The following is a 16887-nucleotide window of genomic DNA, read 5'->3' on the forward strand; positions in this document are numbered from 1 at the left end:
TACATCTGAGTGAATGTTCGCTTGTTACACTAGAAAAAAAATGAACTAATTTCTTGTACATTTAACAAAAAACATTTTAGAAACTAAAGTTAGGTGCAACATTTTAACAAACACTTTTCATTTAACGACCAACGCTAAAACACATTGTGTGGAAACATTAAGCTAAGCTATTGCTGGAAACAGTTATATCTGGAAAAGTTATGATCTTGGTGTGTCCCAAGCAAGGCATTCATCAGAAAGTTGGTGGACAGAAGTGTGTTGGTCAAGGCTCAGTAGACAGACTTTTCCATTATTCCACTGTTGCATAATACTAAAAATAGTTTCCTTGTGCATTACTTTATGTTAATAGCCTTCAGTGCATAAATTAAGGGAATACAGAGGAAAGAATAAAAAACATTTAACTGGCAAAAATACAGAGGCCGTCTCAGAGCTGTTGATGTAATCTTCAGTTACTGGGGAAGTCCATCATACCAGATTTCTGACTTCCAGCTCACAGGGATGATGGAAAACAACATGAGAATGGGGAACCTTGTGCACGCGTCTGCTTTTCTCGGTCTGTGTTTGTGCATTTGCATTTTTCATGTGTGAGCGTACATACTCTGCTGCATCTGTCTGCATAAAGCATGTCTCAGCATGGGAGTCAGAACCCAAGTCGAGCCTCGTGCGTTTGGTGCTTATTACACGACGCACAGTCGCGGTCAGAGGCATTCTTGTCATAGCTGGAGTTCTTGAAGCATTTTCACCTCGCTTCATCACAGACAGGAAGGTGACAAATGGAAAAATGGTGGGAGTTCTTGAGGAAATCTCACACCAAGAATTTTACCCAGTCTTTACCCACATGCACCTCCATTGATAGGTTTATGTAAAAAAAAAAATATCCTGTGGAATTTTCAAGCAACTGACATTTCCTAATCAAACATGTTGAACAAAGGATACAAATTTTATCTATTATCTCATAAATCAGAGGTTCCTGTTCTTGGCCAGTATTGAAAATTGTTTTGTTTTCAGACGTTTAGCCCAACAATCACCAATAAGGACCAGTTAAGAATAAACTCTGGCCACCAAATGATTTCTAGGTAAATAACTCTCCCTAAGAGCATTAAATTCAATTCTCTCAATGAGGCAGTAATCTTTTAAATATAGTTGTAGGCTCTGTCGGAAGCCTTGCATATTTACTAAGTACAGGAAGAACTGGTAGAACATAAGATTGCGCAAGCAGGATACTGCTAAATCCTTCCTTTGTAGAAACTAAATCAGGGTAAAAAGATCTGCAATCCTGTTGCTACTCAGTACTGACAGGTAAAAGTCCTTCCTTTTATAACTTCCTGCTTGAGTTTTTCTGACTAGTACTAGGGGAAAAGGGCAAAAATGCAACAGGACAGACGGGACACCATTAATGGTTCAGTAAGAATACTTCAAATGTATGTCATTAACTGAATTAAAGACATTATGCTATATAGTGTTGTAAAAATCTATTTAAACAATAACAAATATATTATTTTTTTTCAAAAAGATAACCCGAGTAAACACATAGAGCACATTATGATTTCCTTTATGAAATGTGGAAAAAACTATTCAAACCAACATGGCTCTAATGTCAAAAAGTGAAAACCTTCCAAAATCTAAGAACAGGTTGTGCCACCCAGGCATCAACAGCTACCACCAAGCCATTACAAAAAAACTGCCTTTGAATCTTTTTCCATCATTGTGGAGGAGTTTTGGCCCACTCTTTGCTTTATTTCTGTCACTCTCAGGTATGATGATTGGATTTAAAACTGTAACCGAAAGTACATTTTAAAGAGTCTGCGATTCCAGTGGTTCCCACCTTGCCATCTGACGCAGTGTTAATCCTGTAATGGTAGACTCTCCCCTCATACCGCAGGGAAATGGACCTCTGTCCAGGGCTGCTCTCGCTCTCCCGGACCAGGAAGCTCCCGTTGATGCCCGAACTGAGCAGGTACTCGGCAGCATTGCGTGACACGGGGCCGTGGTACCAGCTGTGCTTCTCCAAGCTGTTTACTGGAGTGATGTAGTTGGATGGCACCCAACCCTGGCCATTCTTGGTCTGAGCCTCGCACCACTCACCATTGTGGTTGTAACCCAGCACACGCAACTTCTCCCCTGCTCAATCAAAAAGAGTAAGATGAACCAAAAATGTTTAGAAAATGTCAACTTTAGCCATGCTTAGAGTTTTCTTAGATAATAGTAGACATGCTGAAAAACACAAGGAAGGAAGGAAGGCAGGCTACCAGCTTCAGCATTTCATTATCAAAATAAAATGATTGCATTATCAGCATTATTGCTCAAGAACAGTGCAGATATTTTCTTGTTTACTCAAGGGGCTACAGTCTCTCCTTCCTTCCTGCATTTGTCTGTGCAATCCATCTGTAGCATTGTTTTACAGAAAGCTCAGTGGAAAAAAGCCCATATATGTCTGAACATTTTTAGGAAGTGAATTGAGAACAAAGAGAATAGAAGGGACACAAACAAGGTGATTCCCAGATGTACTCACAACTCTACAGACCCAGTTTATACAACGTGACTGGGTTCCCCTGCCATTTCAAGCCATTAGACAGATAATATTCTGCATTATGATAAAGCCAAACCTTACTAGGAAGGATGACATGAGAACAAACCAATACTTTTCCAGACTGTGTTACTTATTTTCTAGATATGGAAATTTGGTTTTCAATAAAAAAAAAAAAAATTGTCTCACCTTTAGTGATGCTTAGTGTGTTGTCACCACTTGCTACGAAATCATAGAGTGCAACAAACAAATTGGGGTCATTCTCGCTAGGTCCTGACAACAGGTTCTCTTTGGAGTTCCAGCGAGCCGCTTCAGACAGACCCTGACCCTCAAAGTCTGGTCTCTGGAGAACTTCTGGAATAAATAAATAAAATAAAAAACACACAGGTTGGTGAAAATATTTACAAATATCAGAAATACATAAAGAAACTAGGGCAAAGTAGCATCTAGATAGCCAGTATTTTTCAGAGTGCAGGGCTGTGGTCCCTTGTGGTGCCACCAGAGGACTCTTGCAGGTCTTAAATTTATAGGGAAAATGGAAACAAAAAATCCCCCCCAAAAGAACCAAAGAGAAATTTGAATCATATATTTTAAATAACTTGTATGAAATCTAATCTGTTTTTCAATTATTCTAAAAGTTGAAATAACTTATTAAAATGTTATTGGCCATATTCACACTTCTGATTGGCTGCTAGTCAAATTTACCAGACTGGTTTGTTCCTCAAGCTAGCATAGCAAAAGCGACATAGGCAGAGCTTCTGCAAAAAAAGAAAGAAAAAACTCTAAAATAAGAAGGTATGGAGCAGCATTTATGTTAAATGAATGTAATAATTATTGAAGAGTTAACAGTGAGAGAACAGCACCATAAAAGTCTATGTTTCTTCACACATTTTGTAGCTGTTTGGGGGGCTTGTGGCATGGAAAAGCTTAGGAAACCCTGCAGTAAGCCATGCTCAATATGAACTCTTTGGGATGATGCCTAGAAAACACTTCTTTATTGTGTTCTTTAATCTTTTCAACATCAGTTTCAGCTTTCCTTAAGTGTTCAGAGACGATTTCCAGGAAAATCTCCAGCTGAGATGCTTCTGTGGGGTTAAGGCAGCCCTTGTCATCTTTCATTCCTCTGCAACATGTAATTCTTTTGAACAGACCAATTTCATTTTTAATTATCTGTAAGATCTATCATGTAGATCAGGGGTGTCAAAGTCAAATGGACGGAGGGCCAAATAAAAAATTTAGCTACAAGCCGAGGGCCGGACTGATCGAATGTTCATTGAGATTTTTTTAAATGACGCATTTGGTCTAGTGCAGCGGACCGGCCCAAGCCTTCAGAATTTCCTGCGGACCGGGGTGGGTGCGCGTTGTGAGGATCGAACGGGGTGCATCTCGCATTTTTTCAGACGGGGTGCCGGCTTGCTGCGGGCCGGTTCTAATAATAAATCAAGATCATCCCAGGGGCCGTAGAAAATCTTCTCGCGGGCCAGATGTGGCCCGCGGGCCTTGACTCTGACATATGTGATGTAGATAGTTCTGCCAATGAGAATAATACTCCCAGAAGTGCTTTCAGGTTCTTTGTGAAGTGTGCAGAACCTCACAGGGAATTTACTTCAGTTCAAAGTTACGTTCAGTATAAAGAGTCAAAGACAGTCATAAATGTGAAAATGCAAAGAAGTTGCTGGTCACAACTGGTTCTGTATGCTTATCATACAGACAATATGATAAGCATTAAACAAGTTCATTTTCCAAGCCAGATCTACAATACAAACACTCCTGAAGGAACAGCATGGAAGGTAACAGTTTTGATTTTGTTTTCATAAACAGATTTCTGTTGTCGATTTGTGGAAAAGGCCAAATTGCGGCTTTGCATCATGAGCCTTATAGTTTTTGTCAAAGCAAAATTACAAAAGCAAATAATTGCTACTAGGACATTCCTGTCAAATTAAATAAAAAGGGCAATGGAAATGACAGATTTTTAAGATGCAAGTAAATATAAGAGATGTGATCAAAAATATGGGATGTTTCAAGGCCTAAAATGAAGATGAATCAATAAAAGGCTTTTACAGAAAACCTGATGTTTTTGGAGGTTGTACCTCCAAGATCAGACTGTGATCTGACATAAGTGATTGAAACATTGATTTTAACTGCAAAGGGAAATATTTCAAATTAGGCTAAAAGAACAACCACAATACCACATAATGGCATTCAAGCAGAACTCCACGGAGTAATATTATAATTCCTTCCCAATTACAGAAGTCAGAGCCAGAGGGATTCGTTTCTGTCTGAAAAACTAAATTTTAGTGGTCAAATTAAAATATGTAATGGCCAAACCACTTCAGGATGTTGCACATGTATTTTCAGTACAATCAGCTGATTTAGATCACACAAGACTTTGAATGTGTAACAACTGCCACTTTTGTTTTCTTATTACATTTCCAGCCCTTATTAATAACCTAAGGTTCTTGATTAAAACTCATTATTGCATGACTCAACATTAGTCAAGAAATGGCACAAATGTGCATCTTAATAATGCTCCTGCAATTTACAGCAGAGGATTGACTGAAGATTCTGCAAAATGTTTGATAAAAAAAGACATAACAGAGGAGTTGCATGAATGAGATTAAAGTTAAATATGACACTATAAGCATCCAAGGACCTGGCTACCTGAACGTCAATAGATAAGGTCAAGTTTGAACTACATAAGTCGACTACAAATGGACATAGCATGGATTTCAAGATCTTAAACAATAAGCAAACACGGAAGTGTTGCACAACTCTGGGAGAGTGAAGAGCCAAACAGTTTATCACATGACTTTGTTGACAAGTTGCAGGAATCCCTGTTTTGGAAGACAAGAGGAAAGAGTTTGACTCAATAGTTTAGACCCATTACGAGGTTCTTTTTAGATCACAACATGCCATTTTGCTTCATGGTAAAAACTATATATTTGATCCAGACTCTGAAAACGCCATATTTTTTGGTTTTGGTGGATGGTGGAGGAACAATACCCAGTTATAGACAAATAAAGGTCAGAAAGTCCTAATTAATACATTAAAACATGTCTCTAAAGGTAAAAGCTGGGTAATATTTGCTTAAAATAATAATTTTCAATATAGGAGAGGGCATTTTAACTCAGTGGTACATTCAAGAAAGTATAGTAAAATTACAAACAGATGAGGCCAGCATCGGTGCTGCGTGAAAAAAGCAACCAGTATAAAAAAAAGATGTGGATCTGAAATTAAGGATGACTAACCTACTGAAAGCACAGCCAGGTCATTAAGCATGAGCGGCAATAGCCACACACATGCACTTGAAAGGCCTCAATTATTGCAGCTCTTCATGGAAGGAGGAAAAAAAGCACACTGATGCATTCTAGCCCAAATAAAACACATATGAAAAAAAAAAAAATAAATCAGATGACAAATGAAATCCATAGGGGAACCAAGAAGGAAAATGAATGAGAATAATTCTTGATCAGACTAAAGCTCTGTGGAGCTGTGAAGAGGGAAAATTACAGCATGAATTGGCTTAATTTCTGAGATGCCCGTCAAAATGATTAAACGAGTGTGAGGCTTGTAAAAACTTCAGAGCACTGACTGCACAGTAAGAGTGAGGGAAAAGAACAAGGTGAAAAAATCTAAAACTTTAATCTTAAAAATCGGTAGTCAACCTGGAGGGTCCTACATTGGTAACTTGCTTTTGATTTTATTTCATATTTAAAATATACCGAAATATCATATGCTTGCATACTAAACAATTACTTTTCCCCACTAAAACTGAAACAGATCAAACATTTTCTGTTTGATTAGTTGGAATAATCAAACAGATCTCTGTCAAATAAGTTCAAGTGGAATAAAAGATTTTATTTACTTTGTTCAAATTAAGAAGTTTTTATTTATTTCCTTGGTATTCGGCAGAACAGTCTTAAAAACTCCACTAGATGGAGTTGATCAATTTTCTCCAGACAGCACTGATCAAGTGGAGTTTGTAGACCACCGTGTTCACTGACACCTAATCAGCTTTGCCAACATGACATTGAGATGTGAGATTTGTGAAAACCACCCCAAAATACTGTCTATGTCAGGGGTGGGCACTCCTGGTCCTTGAGGGCCGGTGTCCTGCAACTTTTAGATGTATCTCTACTTCAATACACCTGAGTCAAATAATGAGGTTATTAGCAGGACTCTGGAGAACCTAACTGCAGTGATTCAGCTGTTGGATTCAAATGTGTTGGACCAGGGAGACATCTGAGAGTCGCAGGACACTGGCCCTCAAGGACCAGGAGTGCCCACCCCTGGTCTATCTTATCCTTAGGCAACTACTAAGTCACTTGCTGGTATCCTTAGGGTCACAGATCACTGGTCAGGCACATTTATGCCCAAGCTTCAGGTTCTTGGCTGACAAAGTCTGGGCTCACTCTTCAAATATTGCCTTAATCATTCCATATCAAGTTCTTCCTTCCTGTTGAAGTGCACCAGTCCCTCCAACAACACTAACAACCCCCCAACTACCACTCATCAGCACTAAAGCTGGAATAAAATCTCAGATGTTTCATTTAGGACTGGGTGATGTGGTCCAAAATTAATATCTCGATCAAGTCTATTTGTAAGTTCCTTATGTTTCAACAGATTCATCATTTTGATCGATTAGACATACCTGACCACTTGGTGCAGACATTTTTAATTTTATGCACAGAGGACATTGCAGAGGTAACTAATTCAACCCCCCACCCCAAAAAAAAAAATCCCATCTGATAATATTTTCTGACCTGGACAATGAACTATGGTACATGCATCTTATTCTGCAAGAGCTGACATTCAGTTGAAGAGTTATTTACAATACATGCGTCTCTGCTGCACTACCCCTGCACTCTTTGATGCTGTAGCAAAGCAGTGATTACACCGATTTCCACTCCATGGCTCTGCTCCACTGTCAACCCTAGAAGTGCTCCAAGAAGCATATGTTCAAAATGAGAGATTGCACAAAAAAAAAAGATCAAGTGGTAAAAGGGATGAGAAGCGTCATAAAATACTCTAGTTCTCAACTTCCAAAACTAATATTTTTTCCTCTGTTGGTCTCTCACGCCATCTGCCTTCACTGATGCTCCTACTGCAACTTGAGTGAGAGAAATTTGGACACAATACTTTTCAGTGTGTCTGGTGAAGGGAGTGCATCCTGCTGGATTTCCTCCCACGTCCCCTCGGTTCAGAGTGTAATGCCGACTTCTGATTGCTTCAAATGGAGAAATGTTCCCGGATTTAAAATCTGGCTCAAGTGGCGCTTGTAATTCCAGTTTATGGTGCAGCAACAGAGCTCAGAGTAAGCCTGCCAATCAACATCAAAACCCTTAAAAATGTGATTTTACACTAGGGAGCAAAAGTGGGTTCTTGTTTAAAAGTGTTCATTCAATACGGGTAAAAACAAATTGCCTGGATTTTCTTTTTAACGCCGTCTGTCAAAATGACATACACAGAAAAAGTCTAGCGCAACCTCTGCCCTTAGAAACTCCAGAAAAATGTCAGCAGATTTTTTTAAAAACAGCATCCTTTCCTACCATGTACACAAATCACTTAAAGTTGTTATACCAACTTGAAGAAAAGCAGTGCCATTTTCCTTGGTCACAGTTCCAGGAAAGTTTATCAATACTGGCTGAGTCTCTGGTTCCTCAATAACAGATAAATCTGGTGGTTCAATGCCTCCCAATTTGGATGAGTGGGCCCTTGTGTAAAGTAGGGGGTGCTAGTGAAAAGAAATTTGACTTTCCGTTTGACACCTTGAAATTTGGCCTTTGTCTCTCCAGAAATGTTCTGCTCTTTCCTAAACTCCGCCTTCAGCACGTCATCACAACAGTGCTTCTCCTTTATGCCGTTTACATCCATTCTTAGGAGTGTTGGAGTAAGAAGTAGTTTGATAAGTTCAGCACATGTGCAGTTCTTCCAGGTGTTTGCTAATTGTTTCTGCTCCAAATTGAAACATTGAGAACTTTTTGCTCCTCCTTTCTTATTTAAGAGTCAATCCCTGTCATTATGAAAATCGCATGGACTTCAACTATGCACAAAATTAAAACCATTATATCACAATGTCTTTCTAAATTTTTATAGGCACACTGAAAACCTATTGAAGTAATAAAGAACAGCAAAGAAGCGAAAAGTGCACACTGAGATTAGATTCCCCCTCCCCTCCTAAACAAGAGTTAAGTGGGACATGGCCAGGAGTCAGATTTCCTTGTATTCTTTTTGCTGTCTTTTTTTCCACATTTTTTTCCTCTCTAGCCAGCCAGAGTGTCTGGCCTCCCTCCTCCTCCCCTGTGCTTTCTCTCTGCTTACCCTCCCCGTTCTTTAGTTTCCAAAATTTAGAAATCATGTTACGGATTATCATCTCAAAACCTCTTTCTTTTCTTTACTCACTATTCCTAATTTTCCTCCAATGTTTTGACATGGGTTTTTAAGTACACAGCTGCTTTTTTTTACAAAGTAAATTGTAAAGGATAGGCCCGAGCTAAAAGACAATGCCATAGTGGCCATGAAGTGTTCTTACCTTCTAAGTAGCAGCTGGAGGAAGACGAGAGGCCCTTCTTAGATTTACACCCCACCAATTTCAGGCATATCTCCAACATTTTCATCTGCTTTTTTCCCCACTTTCCTGCCAAAATTATAGTTGCTTGATCAAATCCGACGTCACTCAAAGGTTTCTATCTACATTTGTCCCAAAAAAAGGAAAGATCAAGCTAAAATGTGAAGAGATTTTCTTTTGTCGGTTCCTTCCAGCTGCTGTATATCCTTCTCGTCTTCCCTTTCCTTTTGGAAACCCGAAAGAGCAGCTGTCCGGCAAAGCCTAACAACTTTTTCTCCTGAGCGTCTCCATCTTTTTTCTCTTTTTTTTTCTCCCTCCCTTGTTAACTTTAGGACTTTTAGCTACATCCGCTTTTAAGAAACAAAACAGAAATCCAGAGGAGCAGGTTGAGTCCAGAGAGTTGGTAGGTGTGTAGAAGTAACGGCAGAGTGGGCATTAGCGCAGGGTAGAAGTTGCCATTCCTCTCTCCTGTCCCCTGTGTGAGCCTGTATCCGAAGCGCAGGAACCACTCGTGCTGCAGCAGCCAACAAAGGGCCTCTTTCAAGCTCTGCCTGCTGCACTCAATGACATCAGCTAAGCCCTCCCACCTCCAAAAGTAGGAGGGAGAAACCGCTACCACACACATACACACACGCAGTTAAAAGATTCCCAACACCTCACCAGCATCCAAACATCATATCAGCTTTAAAGTAAAAGATCCAGACGACTAATTCACCAAACACCTAAATAGGTTAAACTCTGCATAGTTCTTAAACAGTCTTCTTTCTTCTCCTTTTGAAGTCAAAATTATTAAAAGATGCTCCTCCTCCAACTTTTCAGCCCCTTCCCCCTCTCTGTCTTTCGACCATTCTCTGTCCTCAATCATGGTTTTTCCCCCTCTTTCTCCACTCTGAAATGTTTACAGGTTAAGAAATCATTTCTGGAAACAGGACTGGGCCATTGAAGGCAGAACTAAAGCTCTCAGCTGAAAGCGTAACATTTATCAGTTTTTCCTGGGTTTCATTTGTCACCTAACTAGATCATATTTTCCATACTTTCATGTCAAAAGGGACATGAAAGTCCCTTTGAATTCATCTAAATGAAAACAGTATCATTGTATTATATGCATCAATATGTGTGGAATTGTGCTACAGGGGAGACCATAGGTAAAGAGAACAAAACCTACATATGAACCGCACAACATTGAGCACATGTTGGATACTAGTGGTCAAATAGTATGTGAATATTTACATACTCCTAGACCTCTGCCTCTCAACTCCTCAAGGGATGGACAATTATTATATAGTTAGTTATTGGGAGAAAATGACAAGAATCATGATTTATTGTTGTAGCAATAAGCTAAAAAGGTTCAAAGAACTCTACGCAGTTTGATTTAGATTGCTTTTGCCGTTTTGAAAACTAATATCAAATAATTGTGCTATCAGTGTACTGACCACCTACTCAAACATAGAAAACAAATCAAACATAGCAAGAAGAATCTGGATGTTTGGATAAGAGATTTTCTGTTCTTAAAGTCACCTAAAAGCTGCACAAAAAGAACAAATCACTGAATCCAAGCGCTGAAGTCTTTTAAGAAGCCATTAAATCTGTGGAGTTAACAGTTAAAATAACACACAATAATATCCTCAATATGATTATAATGGATGTTTATGTGTGTCACATCAGCAATCACAAAACTTCCTCAACATGGCATTAGTCTGACTTTTAAACCCTATGTGCTGAACCTCAAATCATTTGGTACTACGCTGCCCCCCACACGCCCTACCCAAATCATCAATGCAGTGTCGGTATGACAAACATCTGCCTACTTCTCATGCACCACCCCAAAACACCAATTATAAAGAAATGCAGGCTTCCTAGAGCTCTGAGGAAGGCCGATTAACTTACCGCAGCCACATAGTGTTGGGGAAGATGAGAGGATGAGGGCAAGAGAAGAGGGGCTGTAAAAATGGAGGCAAGAGGAAAAAAGGTTGCAGATGGAGAGGCACGAAGCACATTGTTTGGAAATGAGCTCATAGCGGAATAGCTCGCGTTTTATACTGTGGACTAATATGTTAACAGTTAGCTGACGTACATCCACCCACAAGATGGTTGCTGGTGCTTTGTTTCTCACTCTTCCTGGATACACAATTCTTTTCTCCAAACCTTGATGAAAAACCAGTATACTGGTATAAGGACTGCCGTTTTCTTACTTCAACTTTTACTGCTAATCATATATTAAACTTGGCACACTAGGATATATCCATGATCACACTGACAGTGGTAAAATGGGGCCAGCCAACACTAGCTATAAATCTTGTTCATCTATTATGTGGAAGAGGAGTCATATATGCACTTAAACCAACAAGCTTTCTAATTACAAAGTTTGAAAACAGAAGGGAGGGGGGTACAAAAAGCTGTTTCCAATACATTTTGTCAACTGTACATAACTGAATTTCTTTGTCTCAACTCCACTTAACATTTAAAGCAATCAGAATTAGTCAGGTGGAAAGAAAAGAGAAAAAGAGACAGGAAGCAGATATTCTGAATGCGTGGATGTGTGTTTGCACATGTGGCTGTTTACTTTGAGCCCTCTGCTGAATGCAGCCAGAGTGTCTGAGGCATGCAGACCAGCAGATGAAACTAGGGGATTTAGATTTCCGTATAATTTGCCACTTAGTGTAGTCCACAGGGAGGAGTGGACACTCGAGAATGAACTGGTCATTGCTCTAGTTCAAGGTTTAAATCTGCATTAGCTTCTGGTAAGTCACACTGCTGACACCGTTTGTAGCCAATACTCCTCAGAAGTAAAAGTAATTATTTTACAGATTTTATGATGAAGTAGTTCAGAGCAGTTACATTTGAGTTAACCTTTCAAGGCTTTTGGATGCCATTTTGATGCAACTTGCCCAGTTAATGGGTCAGCACAGAGCAAGCTAAACTTCATTAAATGACACTCTGAGCTTAGCCCAGTTACTCCCCTGCATTTAAATAATAAATGCATAATAACGCAATCTTAAACATCACTGGTATGAAAGAATATGCTATTATTCGCAGCCAGCTGCTTTAGGGCTAAACTGGCCCCAATTGCAACGAGAGTCTTTACAGCAGAAAATATATGAGGGTACACTGATGCCGTGTTTAGGGGCATTGGTGTCAAGAGGTATTAACAATTTTCTTGTAGTTTTATTGTTGTCTAAGAATTTCACTAATTAACTAAATCAAACCACATCTTCAGACAGTTTTATTGGAAATGCTAGAGTATTTTTTATATAATAAACATATTGTTAGAAAATGTTAACATTCTTTGTTGACGGCAAAGAAAAAAAAATAGTGAAATAGCGAAACTTTTTTTTTTCTTGACTGGAATATCCAAAAAAACACCTCTGATTATAACCAAAAACTTTTAATGTCTTGTTGAGATTTTATTTAATAGACCAACACAAAATGGTGCAGAACAGTGAAATGTGAATAAAATTATGCATAATTTTGATATCTATAGTATGATTAAATTACATACAGCTAGACTTACTAATCAGGTAACCTCTCAAGGAAAGTGGTCACACTGGAGTTTATTTAAGGATATGTTGTCATTCTGGGTTTAATTCTGTGACCTAACAGCATAAAAAGCCAGAACTGTGATAAAAACTGACACACAATAAAAAAAGGAAAGAGAACAGTCTATTGTGCACAATTTTCTACTATCAACTGTAAATGCTTTGAAATTGTTATCTAGATGCCTGGGGAAAGACCCCGTTCGTCTAAACACCCGCCTGAGTAAAAACAGCAACAGATACACAGAGGAAAGACTCTGGTTATGAGACACTGTTGAACTGCAGTGGTGAAACTGCTCAGGCTTCTCTCAGCGTCTAAGTGGATCCAGATGCAGCTAGCTTTACAGCCCCAATCTTATCCTCTTACAGCGCTATGAAGAGGAGTTTAATGCAAAACCAAGAAACAGGACAGAACACCAATAAAGTCAAATTTGAGCTGGCAAGGGAAAAAGAAGTAAAGCAAAGGCCAAACAATGTGCACTGAAATGAAACCATTTAAAGGAGAAAACTTCACAAGTAGTGATATCTCAACATTTTTAGCAAAAAAAAAAAACTGTCAAAATTTTAAATCATATCCAACTTAATCGTCTATCACTAAGTAAGATGAGAAATGTTTTCTGCACAAGACAGCAACACAGAGCTGATCCCAGCTTTGTCTTTCTGGCGTCTGAGGTAACAGGTTGTCTGTAGAGAAAACAACAGCTGCGTCCGAAGCTGCAGCGGCCTGCTTGGGCATGGAGCAAGGAAAGGCAGTAGGGGAAGTTTTTTCTCCTGCACGAGTGTTTGAGTGTGTGCGCGTGGGTGTGTGTGTGTGTGTGTGTGTGTGTGTGTGCATGGAACCAGGTGGCAACAGATTCTCAGACTGCATTCCTAACTTCACTTGGAGGCACTCTCTGAGCATGCAAATGTGAATTTTGCGTGTGGATATGCAGGTTAAAGCAAATTGGAGAGAAAGATAAGCTATGTTGCTGTCAGACTACAATGATACCATGACTGAGCTTCAGAATGGATAAAAAAAAAAATCTATGGCGGCTATACAAGTTTCAACCAGTGTTAATTTTAAAAGCATAGTTTCATCTGACTAAATGTAATTTAAGTATTAATTACATTTCAATCACCTGTGGACGTTTTGGTTTTAGGTTTAGTTTTATTCAACTAAGTTTACAAATTTAGTCAACTATAAATCACAAAGGTCTACTTTTTTTAAGGCCTTCCATATCTTTAAGAAAAATTCTTCTTATACTTAAGTAATGAACGTCTCTTGTAGGTGTGGGCGTCATATTTTATACAACACAGATTAACTGTTTAACAAAAACAAAATCCTGAATAATATCCTTAATAAGAAAGATAAAATAATCAGATTTTGGTTAATCAAGTGCATGTTTATTATTGCCATCAGTCATGCTATACCCGAAGAATAAATGTTTATAAAAATCATTACCATTTTTCCTGTAAGTAAAATGGTTACTGTGAAATATTCCAGATCAAATTTACAGATTTGTTAAAAGAAAAAGATCCTTAACTCCATCTGGGATTTCAACTGTGATGAAATGCCAAAGTGACATTTCGCAAATTTGTTTTATATAAAAATAAAATTGTTGTCTTCAACACAGAGAGATGTCATTTTGATGTCAGTTTTCTGTGACTGATAACACTGAGAAGTGGAAAAAATTTTATCATACAATACAATTCTTGAATGTTAAAATTACTTTTTTATAGAAATTAGCTAAAGTTTTTTTTTTGTGGGGGGGATAACCACTGTAACATCAAGCAGTGAAGCAACTAAAAGGATACATCATTGCTACTAATAACACTGCCAGCTGAAGTGCAAGAAGCTGAAAAAAAAAATCAGTATTAGTTACCAAAGAAGGTCAAGGTCTGTTGTGCTGGGAAAACAGTTTGGATCAACACTTAGATCAGTTTTATGCTGCTCAACAGACAGAAGAGCTTCTGACAGATCACAACATTAACACTACAGTCAATCATCCAATCATTCCAGTCTTGTAAAAGTTTTACGTAATTTAGGACACAGAGCTAAAGCATAGCTACCCCTACTCGACAGCCTGCTTTCTGGTGTCTGTTTAAGTGGTCATTTCTGCAGGTGTTTACCATTGCTGCACATTTAGTTTGAAAACACTCCCATCACCATCCTGTTTTCTCCATAGTGAGAATTTGGCCCTATGTATGGACAATGAATAAATAGATAGATATATTTTCTTCCAAGCATTTATTTATTCTTATTCATTGACAAAAATATAAATAATTTTACTTATAGTTATCTTTATTTGTACTTTGTTTTTTTTAGTTAACATAATTACAAAAAATGACTAAATGTGTTCCTAATTTTCTTAGTGAATAACATCAACACTAGCTCCAAAAGGTATTAGTCTTGATTTAAAGGAATTCAGTGTATTGGGTGTTTTGCAGTTCGCTGGAAATTTGTTCCAGATTGGAGGAGCACAAAAATTGAATGTTGCTTCTCTGCGTTTGGTTCTGATTCTAGCGATCCAGAGTAGACTTGAACTAGAAGACTTGAGAGGTCTAGAAGGTTGACACAACAACAAGAAGACTTTAATGTCTTTGGTGCTAAGTCATTTAGTAATTTATAAATTAAACAAAGCATTTTAAAGTCTATTCTCCAGGCTACGGAAGCCACTGTAATGACTTTAGAACTGGGGTGATGTACTCCATTGTCTGATCTGCTCCAGCTGTCTATTTTTTTAGGCAGACTTATTAAAACACTGTTGCAGTTTCTCTGGATTATTGTGGGACATTAATCCCCTTATCCTGAAAATATTCCTAGGTGATAGAAGGCTGAATTTGTAATAGCTTTATGTGTCGTTGGATGTTCAGTCTATGTCCATCACTACTTCCAGATTTTGGCCTGGTCACTAGTTTCTAGCTGTACAGCTGAAGATGTGTACAGACTCTAGATTATTCCTCTTTAGGTCCAAAGATAATTTCTTCTGTTTTGTTTCTGTTCTATTGAAGAAAGTTATGGCACATCCAGCATTTCAATATCATATTTAAAAACCTCTAAAGTAACCAAAGTGTTGTACCTTAAAACATATATGTAAAATACCAGGCAAAACACACACATACAACAAACATGGCAGGTGTATTTTAAGGGACCATACAAGGTCTTTACCAGTTAAATTTAAATCTTAATTAGGTGATAAACACTAGATCAAAAACCCCATGGGTTCTTCTGTAAATAGGCTGAAGGTGATTAATCTTTGCAACAATCTGAAGAAAAAAGAAAAACACCAATAAGATTGTTTTGCTCTTTTCAAAAACATGGCACAATTACAAAAGAGATCCAATAATTAAAACAGAGAGAAAAGAACGAGGGAATGCGGGAAACCGCACCAGTTATTTGAGAGGGGAATGCACAGAGGATTGCATATTTCTCCTTACTGCTGTAGCTTGCCCTAATGTTTAACTCTCGCTCCTCGTCTCTGAGCATAATAGGCAATATTACTCAACCCACCTTTGATGCAAGAGACCAGATACAAACATGTGATTCTCTTGGAAGCAGAGCAGATAGGCTCAAGAGAAATGTTTTGGCAGGAACCCAAAAAGAATGTGGTCATACTGAACAGAGCTCAGGGTTACACAATTGGCCTTATTTTCCCTGTAGAGGAATTTCGCATCCTACAATGGAAAGAGTACAGGTGACAATATTAAGACTTTGGCAGAATGCAAACATCAAGCCGAGAAACTTTTTTTCATGCTGAATGAATGTTACAGTGTTGAAATAAAAAAAACAAAGCTATAATTTATCAGAGGCATGCGACTTTTGTGGAATACTTAAAGTTGAAAAATGGGCCTGCTTGAAAAACTTTGCTTTTCCAAGCCGGGAAAGCAAACTTTTTCAAAATAAAGCTTGGAAAATGTGCAAAAAACAAAAATAGATTGCAGGGATTATTAAATCTTGCAAAAGGAGAGCAGAGCAACTTCAGAAAACCACTGGGTGTCACACTAGAGCAGGACAATAAAAACTCCAAAACAAACTCTGCTGTGGCAACATCATCACACAGCTACAGCTTTATATGTCTGTTTATGATTTCAAAAAGGCTTTGAAAACAGCCTGGATAACCTTTAAATGACAGACAAACATTACAAATAAACATATGCTCATCTTGATTGCGACTACAAGAGGTTCAAGTTTATTTATTTGTTAAAATCCAAAACAAACCATTAATACATAAAGATCTCAGAATGGTCATTTCCCATAAATATTTTGGAACCAACAAGTC

General features: G+C 38.3%; 1 protein-coding gene across 2 annotated transcripts in view; it reads right to left on the minus strand.

Annotated features, from left to right (window-relative positions):
* Positions 1–16887, minus strand: part of abl1 (c-abl oncogene 1, non-receptor tyrosine kinase) — a 31795-nt gene that overhangs the window by 6197 nt on the left and 8711 nt on the right. The window contains exons 1-3 of one of the 2 annotated variants that reach the window (XM_044096250.1): positions 9060–9642; positions 2717–2881; positions 1826–2121 (exon numbers count right to left, since the gene is read on the minus strand). In XM_044096250.1, coding sequence (XP_043952185.1) covers positions 1826–2121; positions 2717–2881; positions 9060–9144 — 546 coding nt within the window. In that variant the 5' untranslated portion in view covers positions 9145–9642. Of the gene's footprint in view, positions 1–1825; positions 2122–2716; positions 2882–9059; positions 9643–16887 lie in introns of those variants that run through there. The other variant, XM_044096249.1, reaches the window with a different exon arrangement.

This window comes from Gambusia affinis, linkage group LG17 (assembly GCF_019740435.1).
Source record: "Gambusia affinis linkage group LG17, SWU_Gaff_1.0, whole genome shotgun sequence".
NCBI classification, from domain to species: domain Eukaryota; kingdom Metazoa; phylum Chordata; class Actinopteri; order Cyprinodontiformes; family Poeciliidae; genus Gambusia; species Gambusia affinis.